Below are 12,220 nucleotides of genomic sequence, written 5' to 3'. Positions count from 1 at the left end.
GGCTAAATGGTGAACAACATTGATAGTGACTGAATAGGTTTAAAACTTGGAATCAATGGGACATGTCTTATTTTCTAGCTAGCTAGATGTTTCTTTTGTAGCTATACTGTGGCTTTTGGGATGAAGTGCGTTTGAACTTGTGATATGCTCCTTTCATAAACAATTTGAAAGATAGGTCAAGCTATGGTCAATTAATGTTAACTTTTTCTTTTGACCTTGCTGTATGTTTTGATCTTTGATCATCATAATACGTGTGAAAAGCAACATCTAACTATCTATGTCTTTCATTATATGATTTAGGGTAAACAGAACAATCAGATCATGTGCCTATTTTTTTATTTTATTTTTATCAAACCATGTTCCTCTAAGATTTGAAATGGGGGAGCATAAGTGGGTTTGTAACCCCTAACTTTGCACATGAAGCGGTCTTGAGATTTACAACTCCTCATCATCTTTCATCTTTAGCTGAAAATGTTTCTTTTGCATATTGCTATGGACATTCTCAGTCTTGTTAGTTGTAATAGTGCTTGTAGTGACTAGTAATTTGGTTGCTTGAATAGTAGATTAAATTATTGTCCTTGGTCTTTTAAAATTGTGTCTAGTCTAGTATATACTGTTTTTGAGCTTGTAATGAGTTTGCAACTTTCTTTAACTGAATTGGTTCAAATATTGTGCAGTTTTCTGTCATTATATTTGATGTTCACACATATAAGCCCATGTGAAGAACCCCCTAAAAGTTATTTAATTATATCAATTCTTGAAATTTGGTTTGGTAATCGTAGTTTCTTCTAATCGCATGATTGTTATTCTTAACTTCTTAGTTGATAGAAGATGGTCTAGTTCTATTGGTTTTGTTAAAGTTGTATGATAGTAGAATCCGAATTCTATTTTTTTAATTTCGAGGATTATGGTTTTAAACTTTTAATTGCAGAAAAAACTTGAGAACTAATCCAACCATTTCTCTTCAAGAAAGCTTGGCATTCATTCCATCCAAATCTCAGAAATAAAATCCTTTGGTTCAGTCTTTGGCAGCTTTTTAACAAAGATAATTTCTGTTTATTCATCCTCCACCACATAAAGAAAGAGGGGCCCTTTTTTGTGACATGGGTTGTGAGGATGGTGTGAGTGATTGAAACGGAATGTGAGCTTATCCTTTTGAGTTTAGGTGTATTTTTTAGCGTCTTTTTTTAAAAAAACTTAATTGATAAATTAGGTATTTTTTTATTTGTCTTGTTATGCACTTGTGTGGATCATGAGTCACCATGTAAAAAAGTCTGACACCATACTCTAATCCAAAATCTTAAAACTCAGTTTATGATCTTTTTCTCACTTATATGATACTCAACCTTTCCACTTCTATCCGATGTCACACTTGTAAACCAACATCCTTGTGCTTGATTGAATATTGTTATAGTTCAATTATTCGATCCTTCTCAACTTACATCCTATGGTTATCTTTTCCTTCAGTTTGCGAAGGAGGAAAATAAATAACTTTTTAGATCTTCTGTTATGAAAGCGACGGATCATGGATGTATCTTATGCACAATTTACAAGTTATATTGAAGCTACTACTGTTTAAAAGCTAAAGAATAATGAGTGCAATTCGCATGCTTCTCTTTTCAGGTAAATGTTGTGTTGGTCTAGTCCCTATGCAGGTACTGCAATGATAATGATGCAATAATCTGGTTTCCTTTGAATATGATTATTGTACATATACATTATTCACCTGGCAGTTCCAAACAGATGAAAGCAATCTGAAGAACAGAAAAATTGGCAAAATTGAATAGCCTTGCAAAGAAAAGCATTTGACTTTTCAATCTTGGGGAACAAAAGAACTTTGACCAAATGATATTGCAAATCAGCACTGAAGGGTATATATGATATATCCTAAAGGACCTTAAAATATATTAACATTTTGTGTGTTAAAATTTAATGTGTGAAAGCACTCTTGGATTTGTTTGACATTTTGTTGATTTATTTCATGGTGCAATAATGCCATCTGAGGCAAGATGTACCGGGGTCCTCTACTGGGTTTGTACCAAGGTCCTATGGAAAGGTTCTCCAATGCTTTCCGTGTAACATTCAATTCTGTCCATCTGTTGTAGATATTTAACGAGGAAGACTTTTTCTTCTTTCTGGTGCATGCCAGCCATTAGATTAAAGGGTCACAAGGAGAGAGAGAGAGAAAAAAAAATGAGGGAAAAATTACTGGTTAAGATCAGAGGTGATCCATGAGGATGACCCACACTCAGATTAAGTGTTTTTGAGGTGGTTGCTTGTCCAAGGATAAGTGATTCAAGGCAGAGTACAGTAGGTATGGTGGTGTTTTCTGCAAGAATTTTAATGACCAAGTTAGAAAATGATTTTAGCAAATGACCAGTATCAGAGGAGTCTTAGATCACACGTGTGAGGGGTAGAGTCTCATATTTATAGGTGAGGGTAGTTGATCCTAGAGTATGGCCACATGTCGGTGTGAAATATGAGAGATGTCTACTATTCTGATCAGAGATTGTTTATCTGTTTTTTCAGAGGATTTGGTATGACAAGACTTGATGATTAACATGATTGGAAGGACGTTACCTCATAAATGCAATGCACTTCCTCGTAACACATGTTAAATTGAATTTATCAAATGGTTTTACATAAGATGTAGACCTCAACTGATTATTAACTAGGTCTGAATTCTTTCAAGGACTTTCTTCCTGACCTCAACTGATGATGAGCTCACTGAAGTGTTGTGCCTCAACCCTTAGGGTATCTCGAATAAGGTCGATTGAGCTGAACCTGTCTAGTGGCCTAACCTGAAACTAGAAGGTTAAGAATGTTTGCTTAAGCAGCATGTGACACATTAGGCCACTTAACTAGTTAGAATCCCCAAACTTTCATCATGTTATGTACAAATAGCATATGTGATGACTTATATATATATATATATATATATATATATATGTATGTATATATATATATAACAAACCATTATAATTTGTTATATATGTATTTTTAATATAATTTTAATTTATGATTTTTTAACCAATTATTGTAATTTTCACTTTATCTTGATATTGCACCTCTCATTTTAGAGGATACAAAACCCTTTTTACCTTTTGCCTTTACTTGTTCAGGTTAACTTGGTTTTTGCTAATTTATTATTTACTAATTAATAACTGGTACTTTCATTCTAACGAAATGTACTCCAATTGTTAAAAGAAAGAAGAAAAGAACATTAAGTAACATTATGATATGACTTCCTCATAAAGCTTGACAATCTGAAGGAAGGTGAACGTTGCAGGACAGAGAAAAGAAATGGTAAATGTATTACTCTACTACACAACATTTACCTATATATGTTGGGTATATAAAAGGCATGTTGTTAATGTCAGTTGGGAGCAAAGTTTTTTACCACAACAATCGATCTATTCAAGAAGGAAAAGGATGCTACTACAAAAGCAGTTAAACAATTAGTATAAGTGTGGTCCCCTAATGAAATTAACTTGGGAACAATGGGCTGGGAGTTCGTAATAAATGCAATTATCCAATTAGATACCATGGACATAGGTGTGGTGGCAATGCTACTGTTCAATTAACCGTCTTGGGTGGTAAGCATATATTGTCATTGATGTTGACTGCAAGACAGAAAAAAGGGGGTAATAAGTTTGCACAAGGTCTACCCACTAGGGCAGAAACCCCCTCCATGAATAGTACCATTTTGCATGGGCAATGAAAAAAAATAATTTCAGAAGTTGAAGCAATTGCTAAAGGTACAAATTATAGGGAAGGTGGACCACGATCTCCCTTTAGTTCATGGCTTCATGATTATGAGGATCATAAGGACCATATGCAATATGCAACATTGTGGACCCAGATTTGTGGACCATGTTGGCCTAGCTTAAGCCCAAAATCGGTGCACTGACCAGGACAACACAACATGAATCCAAAGACCTATACATTCCAAAACCTCCAGAAGCCGCATGCTAAAAAGTTTTCAATCTTCCCTAAGTCAGACATTTTAGTCATAATTGCATGCATAAAAATAGTCTTGAACAAATCCAAGACCCCAGTGATCTTCTAGATTCCATAGTATAGTTTATGCTTAGGTTAGCTTAGCATGAAAGAAAGCAAAATGACAAATTCAAAATTGGATCACATACCATAACTTTTGGCTTTTTTTTTTTTCTTCTTCCTTTCTCTTTCTACTCCTTGTTTTGCCTCATGACATCTTGTGCTCCTCTAGTACCTACAGTTTAGAAGTGAGGAAGGACAATCACCTTAAAAAAAAGTCATATAATATCATAAATAAACGAGGAATCTATCCATCATTATAATGAGACTGAAATGTCAGTCCACTTCAATTTTATTTTAGCATCCTATGACATAAAATCAAATTTGAGTAATTACTTTTTAGTTACGTACTTATATATTCGGTTATTAAAATTACATTTGATAAAAACTGATAGATATATACCTCGCTATTTTTAAACTTTATAATAAATTAATATAATATTTTTCAATATATTATTTTCTTAAAAAAGTATAACTATACGAATATTGTATCTATAGAAAATAAATTTCAACAAAAAGATTTAATGAGAACTTAGAATTTTAAATCGTGATTTTAAAAGCATCTAATCACACTTTTAAATAATTAATAGATTTTAATTTACAAATTATAATTTTAAATTATTAACATATTTCTTTTAAATACGTTTAGTTAGGCGAAGTATGTAAATATAAAACAAATGATAAATATGATAATATATAACAAATAAGTAAATTCTTAACAAAATTATAATATAAAACAAATGTGTAAATATTGATAATTCTTATAAATAAATAATATCTACATTGATAATATTTTTTTCTTCAATCAAGATAATGTGTATCCCTAATCTATTGGGTTAGAAATAAATTTTGTTCATGCTATTTTATATTTTTAAAAGTTTTATTTTAATTTTTTATGTTATCGAATATTTTCATTTAATCCTTTATATTTTAAAAAGTTTCATTTTGATCTATTTTTTAAAGTGTCATTTTGTTCGTTTATTTTATTTTTTGTTAACAAATGTTAATGTCTCGGTGTGTTAATATCTGGTTAATACTTAAATATGTAACATTCATTCATCAAATAGCACTTTCATGTTATTTCATAGTAAGTCATTATTAACATAGATCTAAAACATTGAATCAGAAACCTTAAAATTTAATGTAGTAAAATAAAATAATATTAAAATATAATAGAATTTACATTTATTCTCATTCTAACATAATTTTATCCCTTCCTAATTATTCAAGAAAAAAATGTTATTTTTTTCAATATTAAAATATGAATCTTAAAAAAATGATATTTATGTCATAGGATGCTAAAATAAAATATGGTAAGAGGCTGAGGCCCGAGGGAGCAGGGAATTTAGGAGTGACTCGACAGAGATCAACCACATTTATAATTTTTATCGTACCTATTTAGATATATTCAATTAATAATTTTTCTCAATTGGAATAAATTTTTACCCAACCACTGTATTTATTATTAATTAGTCCATTTGTTTTTTGTCCTAGTTCTAAAAAAATATAAAAGAGAAAACAAAACAAAGACATAACATAAACAATTTCACAGGGAGGGGACAAAGGTAACCAAGACAAGATGGTGGGGATAAGAACTCAACGACAGTGGACCCAATTAAGAAGGAACTGCTGAGGTGGCTAAAATTTTGGAAACACTTAACTGAGGTAACTTGTTCAGGAAGCGTGCATAGAAGAAGACACAGAAACGGAAACATTGTCAACTCTGAAAAAAAGAAGAAAGGAAAAATTGGAAGCACTTCAGCATTCGAATCAAATTGTTAAGGGGAGACAGAGAGAGAGAGAGAGAGATCAAGAAAAAAGAAAAAATGGGTTTTTTTATAATTTGAACAAAAGGGGTGCAAGAGAGAGAGTGAAATGGAGAGAAGAGAAAAAGGTGTGTGGGGAGGGGATAAAAGGGGTGGTGGATTAATGGTGGAAAAGTTAAGGGAAGGGACTTTGGTGGGGAAAAAGGGAGGGCCTAGTACTCCACCACCCACATGGAGACTTGAGCAAAATGGTGGTGACAAGGTTCAAGAGTTTCTTAACTTTTCCACTTCAACTCTTTCTGCTAGAAAGCTCTGTGCCAACCTCTGGGAAGTTCTTCCCCACCAACAACAGCAACAGCAACAAACCCCACTTGTCAAAATGAACAAGCTTGGCACAACCCACCGCCGCCGTAACCGCCGCCGCCGGAGCCAACACCCTAGGGACACTGGCTCTGAAGTGAACAACAACAACAACCAATTGGCTGATCCTCCAGACAACCCTTCTGATTCTGATCAGGTTTTGTCTCAGTTCATGTTTTCCCTTTGCTAAAAAGGAAAAAAAAAAAGAATGCCCTATCTTTCCAATACTTGTTTTGCACTGTTAAGCTCTACCTACTTGGATTTTTTTATTTTGGGAATATTTTTTTTCTTTCCCATGTATGACTTGGTTGTGTGCTTGTTCAGAAGAAGTGATTGGAGGAATTTCTACCCTTGACTTTTGTTGTTTGTTGCTGGCTTTAACTTCACCTCTTGTTGTTGAACAAGATTTTGCTCCCTTGGGATCTGATTTGGTGGGTAGGGTGTCCCATCTGCTCCACTTAGTTCCATCACACTCATATATGTGCCTAACTTTTTCTTTTAAAGTATTCTTTTGCTAAATTTCTCTCCATCATTTTGATAAGTTGCTTTCTTATACCTTAGAAATGGAAATTTCGGTTAAAATTTTGTTTGGTTTGGTGGATTTGTTTAAGAAATTGTAATTTAACTTGTCTTATTGTAGAATTATGCTGTTGACCTTCCCTTTGTTCCGTATATAAAGGATTTTTACTAATATTTTAACATTTTTTTTATTTTCCTACTGGTTCCCTTCTTTTCTTGCTGGAAGTTTGCTTCATTTTCTACTGGTTTTCAATTTTCATCCTTTTTATTTGTTTTTGTTAATTCACTTAATATTTTGTTGTCTTAAACCATTGTAAGTGTACTTGTGCTTAGATGTTTTGAGTTCATTATATAATTTCATTTATGTTTGATTCTGTATACTTCACACTTTCTTTAACGGTCTCCCACCCCCCCCCCCCCCCCCAATTTTGGGGCACTTGAACAAATTTGCTTCTTGCAGCCTTTCTTTTTCTAATCATTTCTCCTAAATTATTAACCTACATTGTTGTCTTATATTTGTAATTTGTAAGTCAAGCTAGGATAGATTGTAAACTAACTATATGTGTAATTTCTTTCACTGAGATCCCTTCCACACCTATAGTTGACATCGTTTCCATGGGTTGTTAGTAGTTACTAAAATTCTACATGTTTTGCAATTAGTTTAAGAAGTACCTTTACTGTTTTTAGTTGCACAGTAAGTAGCTAGTGTAATGCAACTGAATAAGTGAGAAAATAGAGGTTTTTAGATATCAATTTTGATTCCTGAAGTTAAAATTTTGTGGTCAACATTTTGGGTTCTATTGTTGAATGGAGAAGTATCTGTAAAGTGTATCTTTTTTCTTTTACATAGATGTTTTAATGTTTTTTTAATGAAGTACTGACAGTCACCCTGTGCTTTATTGCAGCCAGCATCATCAGCTTGTAGCCTGAGAAGGCATGTTGCAGCATCACCTGTTCAGCACCATAGATCAGTGGAAGGAAATGGCTGTGCTCTACAGCCTGTATCCCCTGCGTGTTACAGTAGCTCAGAGGAAGTAAGCATATTTTATCCATTAGAATCTTGAGCAGTTCAATGTCATATTTTCATTGTTCTAATAAATATTTAATTACTTGACAAGGTGTGATATGAGTTTGGCAGTTTTATAGCTTTTAACATATTGCTATAAATATGAATTTTTAAATGATATGGATACTGACTTTACCTTTCGGATACTTCAATTTTGCTTCTCATCTGTTCTTGTCATTAGCTTTTTCTTTGTAGGGAATAATATTTCTTAATTCTTGGGGGTGTTAGCTCAGTTGTAGGAGCATTATTTCTTATGATTATCATGTAAAACATTTTACCTAAGAACAAATTTTGTAAAATCTAGTATCAAAGCAGGAGGCAGAACAATGATTCTTCATATAATGGGAAACATATTCTGGTTGTAGTTATATGTCATTACTGTATTGTGGACTTATTGAGGCTAATTCTGCATGATTGAAATGCTTCTCATAATCCATTGAGCATGTATTCCTCAATTGTTCTATCTTGATGTTTGAGCATTCTTCCAGTATTTCTTTCAGTCGTTTAACTGCAAATTTTATGGGATTAAATGATGGATTTCTACCAAGATAATCTTCAACAACAATCTCTACTTAATTTGAAAGAAACACACAAATCACTTTGTTGATGGTTTCTTAGTTTTTGATTTGATGCCTTGAAGTTGATCAGCCTGAGGTGCATACCCTACTTTACAAGTCATGATGCGTATATTTATGCATCTCTTAAAAACATTCTGTAGACATGACGATGTTTAACATGTTTTTTCATCTTTTGGAGATGGTATAAAGTAATGTGAATGCTATATGCTTAAAACAGGTGACATCATATAAATGTGCATTAACCCCCACAAGCTCCGTAGACTTCAAAGGTAGAACTGGAGAGTCAAGTTACAATCTTAAAACGTCCACAGAATTACTTAAGGTACTCAACCGTATTTGGAGCCTTGAAGAACAACAGGCATCAAATATATCAGTAGTGAAAACCTTAAAAACGGAACTAAATAGCTCTCAGGCACAGATAAAGGAGTTACTACGAGAGAATCAAATGAATAGGCAGGAAGTGGAGAACTTGATAAAGGAAATTACAATTGACAAACTTATTAGGAAGAACAAAGAACATGGTAGAATTAAAGCTGCAGTTCAATCAATCAGGGAAGAGCTAGAAGATGAGAGGAGGTTACGTCAGCATTCAGAAAGCCTGCATCGGAAGCTGGCTAGGGAGCTTTCTGAAGTGAAGTCTTCCTTCTCTGGTTGTTTGAGAAATCTTGAAAGAGAGAGAAAAGCACGGATCCTTTTGGAGAATTTGTGTGATGAGTTTGCCAAAGGAATAAGAGACTACGAACAAGAGGTACATTCACTTAGGCGGAGTTCTGAGAATGGTCAGGGTCATGTTAAAGGGAACGATAGCCTTGATAGGTTAATACTTCATATTTCAGAAGCTTGGCTTGATGAGCGCATGCAGATGAAGCTAGCTCAATCTGACAGTGGTCTCATAGAGAGAAATTCAATTGTTGACAAGTTAGGTTTTGATATTGAAACATTTCTTCATGCCAAACGATCGGTCGATTTGAAAAAATATGGTTACTCCTCCCCAAAGGAGCTCAAGGAAATTCAACCTTGTCAGCATTCATTAGATTCCTTCCCACTAAAAGTGGCTGGAAGTGCCCCTCAGAATATGGCTCAGGAAGATTCTGTTGACACTGACTTTTTTGAGCCAAAAAGGGCTAATGGTGAAGGACTTCACAATCTCAGCTCCAGACTGCAAGCAAACATGAACAGGAACATATCATATGATGGTAATGAGAGGTTTTTTGCGGATAGGAAATCGAGTGAAGTGGGAGAAGACAACACAGCTATACTAAATGAAGAGGCTAAACATGATCCACAAGAAAGTGATAGACACTGGATCCTGAGAATGAATACTAGTCACAAGCCAGATATCCTGGTTGGAAACAGTTCCTTGTCATCAGTAGGTGATAAAGTTTATCCTGAGAGTATTTTCAAGGAAGATTCCTGTGTCCAGTCTGCAGTTACAGCTAATGGTAGTCCTGCAAGACTGTGGAAATCAAAGTTGTCTGTTTCAGATTTTAACAAGTCTGAGTTTTCTACCAAATTGCCCAAAGGAGTAAAGGAAAACACATTGATGGCAAAACTCCTTGAAGCAAGATTAGAGGCACAGAAATCTCGCTCTAGAGCCTACAAAAGCACTTCTGGATCAACTAGAGAAGCTTATAATGAGAATATGGAATAGTTGCAATGGGTATTACTGTAGGATCTTTCATCGAATTCTAGTAACCATTTTGTACACATGAATCTTTTAGCTATGTACATGGTTGGATGAAAATCAGAGTTGTATCCATTATGTAAAAGATGTTTTAAGTCACTATGCCTACCAAGCGTTGGGTGGTACTAGTGTCTGGGATATGTAGAATTGACCTGATTTTCAAAAATCCCAGTAGATATAGCCCAGAATCATGACATTGAATCACAATCCCATTGTAGAAAATCTGAGATCATAACTTTTGTTTATTATTTTAGAGTTTAATAAATATGCCTTATTAATGTAAAGCTTCCTTATATTAACATCCAATAGAATTTAACCATGTAATCATGTCAGCATGCTCATTAAAAACTTCAAAAAGTTAGTTCAACAAATCATGTGCTGTGTCTTAGCCTCCTCTGCATAATCTCTTACGCCTTATGCTGTTGAAATCCATCTTCAAAGAGAAACTGTCATTATTTGTGAAGGGTGCTAATTGCTGCCAACTGGTTAACACCCAAAAAGACTGAAATCCACCACCCAAATGCTTCTTGGGAATTCTCTATTTTGTACTTCTTCAACTCTCTCTCCTTTGTCTCTAATCAATTATGCTTTCTTTTCCTTGTTTTATTGTTTTCCAGTTTTTTCTTCATCACAATTTTTTGCATGTTCTCTTCTCATCAAATCATTTCACCGAGGTTGCACATTGTTAGTCTTATGATTCCTAGAAATTAACCTTACTATCCAGTAATTCAATAGTTCCCCATTTCTGGGCAAGGTTCTCAGTTTTCACAGTAAAATTACCATTTATATAAATCTATGAAGACGTGAATTATCCTTAAATTGCTATCTTTGGCGACAAACTATCACTTGTGTCATAGGTATGACTTTTGAGCTGTGAAGGGACAGAACAGCAATTATTTCAATAGGACGATTCTTTGAATTTGGAGACAGTAAATGGTCATTGGGCACAAATTTTCCCATATAATAAGATCAAACTTAGAAATTGTGTTTCCATTTAGTTGACACTAGAGAGAAACAAAAAAATTAGTTCTTCTATATAGTTCATAATCTTGAGACAAGATACAAACGTTTACTAATTTATTGACTTGTTCAAGTTTATTAAGCAACAAAATTCAAAGTACTTTGTGCTTTAGTGAAGAAGAATGTGACGAGCCTTCCATTTGCAGATGAGAAACTAAATTCAATTTCAAGGCACATGAAAGCATATAAAAAACTAATTCAAATGTTACTCCCCCATCGAAACAAAAACAGCAGGAGATCTGCAACCTGATTTAATGAAAAAGATAATGAATAGAAGTTATGATTAGTGGTCTGCAACTTGATTTAATAAAAAAAAAATTATTCATCCTAGACAAGAAAAGCAAGGAATAAACTGTCTTACACTTGAATTTAAGGCGGAAAAAACGCTGAAATCATTAAGTTATAAACAATGGTCAACGTATTTGCTGTTAACAAGCCATATATTATCATTTCACCATTAGGACAAGCTATAAACGAGCCATTCGAAGCAAACCTTGAAACTCAATTAGATAGCATTTCAAGTAGACAATAAGAATTGATGGATAAGATGGAGGGCACCATTCTAAGGACATACTGTCAATTTATAGTAACTACTGAGCCGAAAAGTTCAAAATTGGGAGGATTGATGGCCACAGGCTAAAATAGTTGTCTATGTTCTTCAAAGGTTGATTAGTATAGCATACAAGGTTGCAAACTTGGATCACAAGATAAAGATAGAATGTAAACCATGATGTGATTCGCGTCTAACCATTAAACAACTCTTCTAATCAGCATAAGTTGTTCCTTTCATCCATAGCAAATATACATCCATATGCTAGTTAGTCTGTTAATGTCCTGTGCTTTACAATACACTAATTAACTCTAACTTATATGGTTGTACAAATCTTGCATTGAAAAAACTACTGAAAGGATATATGTGCACAGGCGTATAAGTAAAAAAGAAAAACAAAAAGACAATAAATGCTAAAATGCAGAGGTAACCTTTGCCTTGTTTGGGAAGATTATATTTAATAACTAGGACTGCTAAAACCAACTAATTAAAATTACTGCAGGAATAAACATAGATGATAAATAAACATCTATAATAAGATCATTTGCAGGGGAACAAAGCAGTTGGAGACTTCAAAGTTCAATCACCAATATCAGAATACTTCAGCACAGTGATGTG

The 12,220-nt window shown here is 33.7% G+C and overlaps 1 protein-coding gene across 2 annotated transcripts; it reads left to right on the top strand.

Annotated features, from left to right (window-relative positions):
* The first annotated feature begins 5,662 nt into the window (after window positions 1-5,662).
* Window positions 5,663-10,316, top strand: LOC114418357 (uncharacterized protein At5g41620-like). Of its 2 annotated transcripts, none has more exons than XM_028383658.1 (3): window positions 5,663-6,342; window positions 7,610-7,738; window positions 8,566-10,316. In XM_028383658.1, exons 1-3 carry the CDS (start codon window positions 5,935-5,937, stop codon window positions 9,997-9,999), a joined length of 1,971 nt encoding a protein of 656 aa, XP_028239459.1. In that variant the 5' UTR covers window positions 5,663-5,934; the 3' UTR covers window positions 10,000-10,316. The 2 variants fall into 2 exon arrangements, with proteins under 2 accessions (XP_028239459.1, XP_028239460.1); XM_028383659.1 differs by lacking the exon at window positions 5,663-6,342 and adding an exon at window positions 6,470-6,616.
* Window positions 10,317-12,220: the final 1,904 nt, after the last annotated feature.

The sequence above is a fragment of the Glycine soja genome, chromosome 7 (assembly GCF_004193775.1).
Source record: "Glycine soja cultivar W05 chromosome 7, ASM419377v2, whole genome shotgun sequence".
In the NCBI taxonomy this organism is placed as follows: Eukaryota; Viridiplantae; Streptophyta; class Magnoliopsida; order Fabales; family Fabaceae; genus Glycine; species Glycine soja.
The sequence above is the reverse complement of the archived record's forward strand: the minus strand, read 5'-3'. Positions and strand labels throughout refer to the sequence as shown.